This window comes from Chaetodon auriga, chromosome 8, assembly GCF_051107435.1.
Source record: "Chaetodon auriga isolate fChaAug3 chromosome 8, fChaAug3.hap1, whole genome shotgun sequence".
In the NCBI taxonomy this organism is placed as follows: domain Eukaryota; kingdom Metazoa; phylum Chordata; class Actinopteri; order Chaetodontiformes; family Chaetodontidae; genus Chaetodon; species Chaetodon auriga.
In genome coordinates this window covers 5799287-5810568 of record NC_135081.1, presented here as the reverse complement: position 1 = coordinate 5810568, position 11282 = coordinate 5799287, and the positions used below count along the sequence as shown (strand labels likewise).

General features: G+C 45.4%; 1 protein-coding gene across 1 annotated transcript in view; it reads right to left on the bottom strand.

Annotated features, from left to right (window-relative positions):
- Positions 1-11282, bottom strand: part of LOC143324681 (E3 ubiquitin-protein ligase RNF19A-like) — a 28249-nt gene that overhangs the window by 3662 nt on the left and 13305 nt on the right. The window contains exons 2-9 of the mRNA XM_076737372.1: positions 8109-9113; positions 4046-4254; positions 3727-3871; positions 3374-3536; positions 2066-2180; positions 1551-1712; positions 1008-1221; positions 104-247 (exon numbers count right to left, since the gene is read on the bottom strand). Of these exons, the coding sequence (XP_076593487.1) occupies positions 104-247; positions 1008-1221; positions 1551-1712; positions 2066-2180; positions 3374-3536; positions 3727-3871; positions 4046-4254; positions 8109-8830 (1874 nt within the window). The 5' untranslated portion in view covers positions 8831-9113. The remainder of the gene's footprint in view (positions 1-103; positions 248-1007; positions 1222-1550; positions 1713-2065; positions 2181-3373; positions 3537-3726; positions 3872-4045; positions 4255-8108; positions 9114-11282) is intronic.

The window sequence follows — 11282 nt, the reverse complement described above, 5'->3', positions numbered from 1 at the left end:
CTCTAACTGAAAGCAGTCTGCTGCCTGATTAGTAGGTCGTGCAGTGGATGTGAAGTGTTTCCCACTATGTTCATCATCCAGATAAGAAGTACATGATGCTCACCTGTCGAGGGGCATGTAGGCGTTAAGAATGGATCCAGCCATTGCTTTGGTGCTAGCGTTGTCGCTGATTGTACCCAGGCTGACCGTGCCAGACTCACCACTCAGACTGCAGCGCTCCTTCTGCACATCAGCCTGCACCTCCAGCCTGACAACATGCGAGGGGGGGGGGTTAGACAGTGCAGCAAAGTACTGTGAAGTCCAAAGCTGCACCAACAGTTTCCACAAGGAAATGACCATAGATGTCACTCCACAAAGTCCCATTTGATCATAGTTTAGTTTCAAAACAGAATTTGGGGCATCTGACATGAGTTTGCATAATAGGTCATTGGCAAAATATACAAAAGCATTATAGGAGATGTTAAACTGTAAAATGTCAGTGTGAGGCTGAGGCAGAGCCTACATTTGTCTCATACACAGGTTTCAGTGTGTTTGCAGTGTCTCTCAGAGATGGCTCTACTGTAAAGAGCACAGTGTAAATGAAGATAATTCATTCATTTGCTCCATCATAAAACCCATAAACGTGTGTTGCATGCATGGAAAATGCAGTGCATTCAGTGGGTTTCTGAATGCTTACTGCACAATTGTCAAATTGCTGCTACCAGTGTTTTCTGAAGCAGCCAGTCTAATGAGGATGCCCCCCTGTTTGTGCAATCAATGCAACTCTTGATGTTTTTTGTCATCAATTATTTCATATATGTCAGACACTGAAGATGACTGTCCGCTCTCTAAATGTACATGCACAGAGAATCACAACTTGCATTCATTTGCTATTTTACAGGAATCAAAAATTGATATCAAAGCACTCAGGTGGGCTTAAATCGCTGGCTGTCTGTCTGGCAGCTGGCGCTTACAGAAAGCTCTGTGCCAACATTTAAATCCCATTGCGTGTGTTGCTGTTTCAGTACCTGTTTAAGTAATTGACCATGGCACTGCCTGACAGGCTACCGGTGATGCTGGCTCCAGCCAAGGCCATGGTGGACGCAGTCTCACTCAGGTTGTCCCTGATGGCCCCCAGACGGTCCATGTGGCTGCCGCTGGCACTCAGACTGCCCGTCAGCCCCCCAACACTGCCTTCACCTATACTGGGGTTGTTCCTGGTGTCTGCCACTGACGTAGTATCTGCACAGAAGATACCACCATGAAATAACACTTCAAAATATAAAAATAAGGGATAGAAAATGTAATCTCTGGCACGAATAACAGGCAGTGCTGTCTGGTGAGGGTATTTGTCCAAGAAGCAGTGTCACAGAAGAAGCACAAAAAAGACAATTTTCACAGAAAGAGAAAGTGTGACAGAAGACGTGACATCTGTGGAAGCAGCCACAGCTTTCATTTGAACAGCAACTCAGTAATGTATTAGTCAGCAAAAGGCAAATTCTGTTGTTCACCAACTTGGGCAAAAATACACAGGGTGACTTTTGGGTGGGGGTGGGGGCACTGAAGCTTACCGGTTGCAGCTGCCCCACTCCCAACATTCATGTCATTCTCGTCGTCAAACTCTATGCGAACTCCTTTGCCATTCCCAGCTGAGACCCCACAGCCTCCACTACGGCACAGCGAGATGGGCACCACACCATAGACGTAAGCCAGCATGATGGGAACTCCAATGCCTGGGGGGTGAAAGAGAGAGACACACACAAAGACACCAAGGACATGTTACACCAAGGCACTGGGGGAAAAAAACAGTGGAGGCCACTGTTGATGACGCACAGAACTCAAAAACAGTCATCTCCTTCAACTTTCCCATCTTTGTGTACCAGCTCATGAGAAATCTAATTGACTTTGAAAACAAACTTTTGCATAACATGAACTCTAAGATTAAACAAAAGAAATTCCTGGAGCTAGCAAAGCCAAACAAGGTTATGTCAATAATGATCACCAGACATGCAGAGAGCTGAGGCAGAGGTACAGAAACAGATACAAAGGGGGGGGGGGGGCAGGATTGGCTGGAGGACAGACTGACCGACAGTGACTGCAGCCACCACTGGAGACACAATGACAGACAGAGTCACTCCCCCTGCGATCACCAGGTTCCTCTTGTGGTTGGAGATATCTTTGCCTTCATAGCGGTTATGAATCTGACAGAGAGAAGGAGCAATGTGAGTCAGAAAGAGGAAACTGACGAGTCTAACTTACACAACTGCTATCAAACCCAGAAAACAACTGGCTGTCGTGTTGTTCCTCCAGCAGTAACCAGCCATTATATGACAGCTGGCTCATTTTAGAGGACAGATCAAAGCGTGCGATGGATAGCTGCCAAAGTGACATGTGAACGAGTGCCAGCAACAGTAAAACAGTTTACAAGTCCATTAATACAATTAAAAAAGCAAAAGAAAGGAGATGTTTTTTCACAATTCATTACAGAAACTGTCAATACCTTTCCCCACCTACTTCCCACAAAGACTGTTTGTCATTATTACACTCCTGAAACATGTCTGCTTTATACGTCGGTCAACAGTGACAAAGTACAGCTGATAGTAAATGGCCATGGCCTTGGTGTAGCGAGTCCTGATGGTGGAGATTTAACATCGGGACTGAACAGCGACATTCATGTGGAATGCAGGTGATTCATGCTCAGATGTTTCATGTGTCATGTGATCTGTTCTCAATGTGGACTGGTTTTGTCAGGGAAGAAAAGTTTGCTGGCTCTGCCGTCCTCTTGGCAGCTTCGGGAGGGGAATTCTGGAGACTCAGAACACTTTCAATTCATTGGAATGTCAAACTCTTATTGGACCAGCTGAGACTGATGAGTGATACTGAACAACACAAGTGTATACACACACAGAAACACAAACACACAGGGCAGGTTTATGACAAATGACCTCAGCTGGCTTGAAAAGAGCCTGAGAACAATCATGACAGTATGTGTGCTAGTTTTACAATGTACTGTGGCTGGTTAGTTACTGATCGACTCAGGGCTTGGTTCTGGTCATGCAGTGTATTTACTTCCATGACTGATAACTGTGATATGCACTGTGTAGTTATGTAACACTGACTATGATTAGGACTGAACAGATAGTGCTTTAGAAATGTGCTTTGTGGGAAAGCAGAGCAGTTCTTCTAAACTACTAAATGCAACACTGAGAATGAAACTCTGAGCCTTCATAGTAATCCAGACAGCTCAATACAGTCAAGTGTCTGAACGGTAAACCTGAGCAGTGACAGATCCAATGAGTCAATGCTCTGCCTCATCCAAGTAGTGGAAACTATAAGCAGGAGACCTTGATTATGTTCCAAACTACAGTACGGGAATGCATCTCCAGGGCCTCACCTTCCTTCCCACATATACAGGGATGCCAATAATCATGGCGGGGATAGCTATGCCGGCGATGAGTGCGATGCCGACAGGGGCGCCCACAAGTGTTCCCAGTTGCCAAAGAATCTTCTTCTTCCTGCTCCATGGCTTCTTTCCCCAGAAAGTACAGCCTGATGGACTGAGAGTGGTAGAGGGGGAAATGTTACAAACATATTTTTTCATTCATACAGTTGGCGCTGTAATATGTCTTCTGCTTTTTCATCCCTTGTTGCCTATGGGAGGGAAAAGGTTTCTCCCCGTGTGGACAAAAATCTTCACTGTTCAAAAACATTTTCATTTAGGTCAGGCAGCCATGTTGACATACTGACCTCAGGTAGTGCAGGTCTGAGATCTCCTTCATGCAGAGCCAGCAGAACTCACAGCCGCAGACAGCGCAGGTCATGTGGTTACAGCTGCCATCGTTCATCTTGATGATGTAAGCAGCACAGCGTGGACATGGCTTAATGTCATCAGCTACAAGGCAGAAACATGGAAAGAGAATATGATTCATTGTGCATAATATAGTTTCACTGACTAGTTATACTACGAATCCTTCTCTCATTTCCACAACGTGACTATACTTGTGGTAATGTTCTGCATATAATCTATGCTCACGAGTGCATGAGCAGTCATGTTCAGTCAGCCAACCTGCAGCTCCGCTCTCTTGGCTGTAGCTGAGGGAGGATGAGCGGACTGTCCTCAGGCGGAGGCTCTGGGCTCTCTGCTGACGTGCTGCATCGCAGGTCTGGTTGGGATGCCACAGCTGCTTACAGTGGTAACAGAACTCTGTACCGCAGCCCTCCCTGCCGCACGTGATCTTAGGACAGCTGGCACACCCAAAGGCAATCACTGCGTACCTGGCAGAAGGCAAACATAACAAATCAGACTACAGTTAAGATTTAGCACATTGTGGTGACCGCATAGAATGAGTTTTGTCTGAATGTACCAAGGTCATAAGAAAAAAACATGTCAAAACAACAAAGATGAATAAAGCCACAAAAAAATTAGTTACAAGTAAATGATGCACTTGCTGTAAAAGTATCGCACAGACAAAATAAGGTACCATTCATTCGCAGCAGTTTTGCACAGTAAAGGCCATATGTTTAATGTGAGACTGTTGTCCAGGTCATCATCTAGTAAATAACATGTGACGTTGATCCGGACAGGTTTGGAGCAGAGTCTACAGTTTGTGTCAGTCTGCCTGGTTCTCCCAATAGCTGCGTCTTCTGCAGCTGCATAAAATGGCATTTAAATGGCACAGTAAAGCACAGCAAATCCAAACGTTTCGGACAGAGTGACAGCTGAGGTGAGGCGAAGCATGCTGCTTTCAGACAGCAGACCAGAGACAAAAGCAGCGAGTGCATACAAAGAGACCATGTTCAAAGTAAGACAGGTTCTTCTGTTCAAAAATGGCAGCTGAAGAATACTGGCTAACCAATTTCCTGAGGGAAACCCTGGAGTGTGTGACGTAGATGTATCTGACTGTAGCAGAAGTCTCCTAGCTCCTCTGTGACTGACCCCGAGATTAAGTTTCAGTCACAGAGCCATGGAGAGCCTGGGAGACTTCCTCTGCTGTGGATCAGTTTACTCTGCTGAGGACTGTGTCTAAAAGGCAGACAAACAGTGAGGAATCCCAGAGACATGTCAGTCTTATTTAAAATCAGTTTCGGTAAACCACCGGCACTAAAGACTATGTAGACTGGGGACTGGAGATGACCAGAGAGATACCAGAGAAAGAGAAGACCATTGCTTCAGTGTTGCTGTATACATTTAAGACTGTTTAAAAACCCTAAATATATCACACCAATAACTGCAACGAACATCAGAGTCCTCTTTCCATAACAGGACAACACTGTAAACCCTTCCTGCTGGAGACTTTGGGGACAGAAGGACTCAAACTCTGACCACCGCAGTGACAATACACCAGTAAGTTAATAAACAACAATATAACCAATGAAGACACTGTATTTAATAATGTCAGGTTAATACAGCTGCTGTGGGTTGTTTCCAAAACTTCTCTGAAACAATGCACATAACAAACTGAGTGATAAACTGCTCCACGTTGGCCGAAGCCTCTGAGCTGCCGGAAAGAGGAACAAGCGAGAGGAAAGGACAGAGCCGAGGAAAGCTGCAGAGAAATAAAAAAAAAAATCAAGTGATACAATAGTTTCCTCTGAACCACTCTGGGGTACAAGAGTAAAATCTACCCTCTCAGCACGAGAGACAGACATTTGCTGAAGGAAGGACTCTTAAAAAGACAATTACAAAAAGCTGAAGTCAAAGAACTAGAGTTACAGCCAACAGCCACCTGACCGACATGCAGAAATGGCCATTCAGTGATCTGTATACAGGCTGAGAATGTGTCTGGTGAGTTGAAACTGCGCCTGTAAAGTTTCATTTAACTTCCCTTCAGCATTGTCAGCCCGTGGTCTTTGGCTTGTCAGAAAAAAAAACTGCTGCCACCATTGTTTCAACACACTCAGCTGGCAGTATGACCACTGATAAGGGCGAACTAGAGGCAACAGTGGTGGAGACGTCACAGAGGCCTCAGCCAACAGTCAGCCAAAACGCTTAATGAAGGTCAAATGCTCTGATGTCCATCTGTTGGCTTGGTATCAAGACCCTAGAGACTGAAAGGACTGTTAGCTGAAGACAGTTCAGCTTTTAATGGTGAAAAAGACACTGTGGCAAGACGAGAGAAGGCCAATTCATCGATGTAATGCCAATAGTTATGAATGAATATATCCTGGCTGTATTCTCATCTCTTAAAATTCACCCAGATTTCACTATTATGCCAGCACTGTCCTTCCCTGTAGGATGGCCCTATTGCTTTCTTTCCAGCTCCAAGCACTCAAAGCACAATAAAACACGTCATGCCTCACACGTTTTTTTACCCTCAAAATATATTTGCTACTATTCTGGTCAAGGTTACAAAACAGGACATCCAAAACCAAAACATCCAGCTGCCAAGTACTCAAGGTTACTTTGGCTTCAGAATGAGGTACAAACAGTCCTTTAAGATGGTGTGATGGGATGAGGGACTTTATAGCCACCTGACCTCAAAACAATTCCTGGAAGAAAAGGAAATGGCTGTGACAGCGTAAGCAAAGAGAGGGAGAGTTTTTCAAAATGATAGAAGCTGGTTTATTAAGGCGGCCTATCCACGGATACTGATCCTCCCAATGAAGTAAACCTTTTCAGACAGGGTGCTGTGTTCACGCACATTCAGCCCTGATTCAGGGATGTCACTAGATCTCACTGGCTCATGCTTACATGCTTTATGACACCCAAAAAAAGTGTTTCCATATCATAGTCAGCCTGACAGAGAAAACAACAATTCACTTTCAATGAATGTAAAACCTGGACTCCTCCTGACTTTAGTGAGTAATGAAAAGCCAGCAGTTAAGGTACTTCAGACAGACGTCCACTCAACTTCATAGAAATGAGGTGCTGATTTGATTTGGCAGAGTCTGACTCACCATTTGATCCTGCAGGGCCTCTACAAAGACACACTGCAGTGACAGTGGGGGGGTGGGGGTGGGGTGGGGGGTGTATTAGACAGCAAAACAGTCCAGCACAACTGGATTACTTTTAGAGGGGCCTGATGTGACTGAAGACAACTCCAATGGTCTGTGACTCTTTCCCTCCTTCACTATCTCACGCTTTCCTTCAAATCCTTGTTCAGGTTAGCAGCAATGACTCGTCATCACAGTACACAACAGGTATCTGCAGCCTTGGCCACGTCCACAAACACACAGATATTCAGTGCAACTGGAAACTGATAGATATCAAACTCAAAAGTTGTCATTAACTGTAACTGAGTACATAAACCCTAAAAGGATTGGGGGACTTCACTGTGGAACAGAGTGAATGAACTATGTCAGTGGAGTTCAGTTGAACATATGTTGTAAAAAAACAATCCAAATCCCTGCAAGGTCTCTGCTGCTGCTCAGAACAGAGGGTCAATCGCTCGCTTTCTGGAGGCTACAAGGGAAGTCGTTTCCTCTGCTGCTGTGGCACACTGTCCTTCATTGTCCCTTTCAGAATCTGAGACATTGTCATATTGGTTACCATAGCAAATCACAGAACATGGAACAGGTCAATGATGCGGTGACGAGGTGCATGTTTAACCGATCAGAAACATAACTTTAAGTATGCAACAACAACAAAAACTGCAGTAATATGTACTATGTACTACTACACAAGCTCTAAAAACAGTACATGTGGCAGACTATGGGCCAGTAACTATTTTATGACCTGGAGATAACTGAACTGAGGGGGAAAGATGATGTCGACATGGACTGAAGTTCTTTGGCTACATGTGTATAGTTGGAGAGGACACGTACATCATATCACACCCTTAGCTAAGTTGTTAGACAAGGTCCGTCTTTCTTTTTTCACCGAGTTATTGAGTAATCACCTGCTGTATTCAACATTTTCTCTCCCAATGGGCCATACTTGACCTCATACTGGCACTATAAAAGACTGTTCACTGGGGAGACACATACCACACTCTATCTCACACACCACATTGTGAGATATTCCTTAACAAGAACACCTGAGACACCCTGGACATACAGGCACGCTGGACAACACCTTGTAGAGAAAACACTCTAGGTGTAATTCCTTTTCACAGCTTATGTGACAGCATCAGTGTGAGCCGCATCACAGTGTGTATCATTTTGGCTGTGTATTTAAAAGCAGTTCTTACCCACAGTCCGGTGCAGGGCACCAGCGGCAGTCAGGGTCAGCCACGAGCCACCTCCTCAACATGAACTCCTCGTATTTGTCCATGAGTGCCCGGTCACCCAGGATCATGCGGATGTCGTGTGGGTTAAAGCGCTCCGAGCACTCAGGGCAGCTGATGTTGACACGCGACTCTGAGATCTCAATGCGTAGGTACTGGCGGAGGCAATCGATGCAGGAGCGGTGATGACAGGTCATTATGTCAGGGAAGCTCTCCCTGGAGTGGCGCAGAAGGCACAGCGGGCACTCCAGTAGCTCGGTCCCCACCCCACCCACCACCTTGGAGGAGGAGGAGGAGGAGGTAGAGGAAGAAGGCCCTGAGGCAGATGAGGTGGAGGCAGCAGCAGCAGCAGTAGCAGCAGAGACAGCTCCAGTCCCAGCCACGGAGAAGAAGGCAGAGTTCTTGTCATTACACATCTCAGAGTGGATGCTCTCAATGCTGGCAATGCCATCCACCCCTCCAAGCCCTCCAGGTCCAGGGTGCTGGAGCTCTCGAGACCTTTGTCGCCCCAATTTGGGCTCCCGACCTCGCCGTCTGAAAAAAGAGGCGAGGGAGAGGCGCCTCTTCTTGGGGGCCTTCTTCACAGAGGGCAGAGAAATGGAGGAAGCAGTGGACTGCAGGTCCCGATCAGAGCCCATCACCCCACCGCTACCACCACCCAACTGATGGTGCTTCTGCAGGCTCATCTCTCCGGAGGGAGGGGAGGGGTGTGCCAGCGGGGAGCCAGGGCTGGGTAGCCTGTCCCTCACATGTGCAGGGAGGTCTGGGAGTGGAATGGGGCTGGGAGAAGGGGTAAGGTGGTGAATGGGGGAGGGGGAGGGGGGTCCAGGGTGGGGGGACAGGGCTCCAGAGGGCCCGTCTGTGTTTAAGACATGGTGGCTTCTCCTGATCAACCTCGTGGTCACATCTAATAGCCGGATTTTGGCGAAGGGGTGGGGGTCACCTGCTGCAAAACTGCTGCAACAGAACCTGGAGACAGCAAAAGAGGAAAGATGCAGCAGAGGGCAGGAGATGAGGAGACAGAAAAAAGAGCAGAGGGGAGAGAGAAGAAAGAAAATAAGATTATTTTAATATTTAATTTCAATAACCACATTGCACCTGTGAGAATGCAATGAGACAGAAATGCAAAGTAATGTTTCATTCAGACAGACAGACAGACGAAGCATAAAAACGAAAGAAAAAAAAAAAAAGAAAAGTTTTGGACAACAGCAACTTTATTATGTTATTCATCAACGTCAACCTAAAACAATAAATCAAATGACATTCTGCCTTTCTGAAAGGGGAGGAACATTACTCATTGCGTTTGACAGTTTGGTTCGTGGTATCGCCTTCTCTAAACATGTGGAGGAGAGGAGGAGGAGGAGGAGGAAAGGAGAGGAGAGTTTTAAAATATTCTCAGCTGCAGGCAGCCAGTAGGTACAGCACTCTGTCAAGATTATTGTATGTGTGTGTTTAGCTTAGTTAATAATGGCACATTACTCTTGAGATATACGTGTGTCCAAAACCCACTCAAATATGACAAGAGCATTCATTTAAGCATGCTCTCCTCTCCACGCTTTCACAAGTCATCTTGTGGAGGGAAAGCCATTGAAAAAATAAATCTGTACTTAAAATGGTGATAAGTCATCAATGCACTGAGACCCACGGTCACATGAAAACACTTCACACTGGACAAGAGAGTTCATTTGAACAGGTTGTAAAAATGTCAATATTTCAGTAGGTGGAGCACTTGAATCCCCCAATTTTTTTCTTCACAAAAAACATTTTTGGATTCTCCCTAATTCCAGCAATGATTGTGCTGTTTCCAAAGAGGTGCAGGACCTATGTACTGCAGTGAAAGAAAGAAAGGAAAAAGGCATCCTGACATCGCTTGGGGTTCAGAGGGTTGAACAAACAATTTACTGTTTCCAGTTATGTTGAATGCATGTGATTATAAAGCTTCATCTAAATTGTGGTTTGATGAACAACTGTGTTCAGGAGCAGTGATTGTACTGTGACAGGTTTACACGATAAGATTGAAAATAAATATGATGGCACATTTATGTCAGTGCACTGCTAATTCCATCCATTTAATTTCCTGAGTGAGGCCTTCACATACTCAACGCGTAAGATGAAGACTGAAGTATTCCAATGTATTTGCTGGTTCTCAGCGTTTTGCTCAGTCAGCCACCTCCTCAACATGAACTCCTCGTATTTGTCCAGCAACGTTTTGCTCAGTCAGTATCACAGTTGGCAGGCTGCCTTTTTGCATTGCTGATCAGTGCATCAGTCACAGAGCTGAGAAGAGGGGACAGAAGGTTGACAACCTTGGACAGTATTGACGTAGAGAGACGGTGCTCTGATGTGTTTGTAAGATCAACAGTGACAAGGCCTGGGCCCAGACCGTCCTCTGCTGATAATGGCAAATGGGGAAGTGCCATATAACGCACGACAGAGTAGAGCAAGGGATTGCTTGGTAGATCGGGTTCTGACTCAGCAGCAATTCAGACGGCGACTACTGTGAATCGCAATTGCCAAAGCTGTTGCACAAGAGGATAATATTGAGTTAACGGGAATAAAGAGCATGTGTCACCTTTAATACCAGTCTGACGAACACATCTTTAGTGTTGGTACATATATTCTCTCACAGTCTATCTTTTTCAGATAGTTTGGCAGGGATGAACATATTAGCCAATATGAAGATCATACCCACGACAAACTGTTACAGCTGAAGATTTAGGTGACAATAAATTCACAGTAATAAAGACCAAGATTAACATATTGTGTTCCTTAAACTCATCTAAGAATGCATGCTCTTGCATCTGAATTTCAACAGAAGTTTGCTAGGTAGGTCTAGTAATTTCACAATATCCTGTATGACAAAACATAATCACTTCTCTGTAATCTCCATGTCTCTGTGTGTGTGTGTGTGTGTGTGTGTCTAGTCACTCTAAAATGATAATATCAGGACACATTGCTTCTGAGCAGATCCTGTCCACTTGAGAATTTTACACATTTGAGAGGGTGAGAGAAACAGAGCGAAAGAGAGGGAGACAGAGGGACGCTGTGCGAACTACAACAGTGCTCAGCTGCAGAGGCAAAACAAGCTACAGTCCCACCAATACTACATTCGGGGGTTTAGCACTGTTGTTACGATTT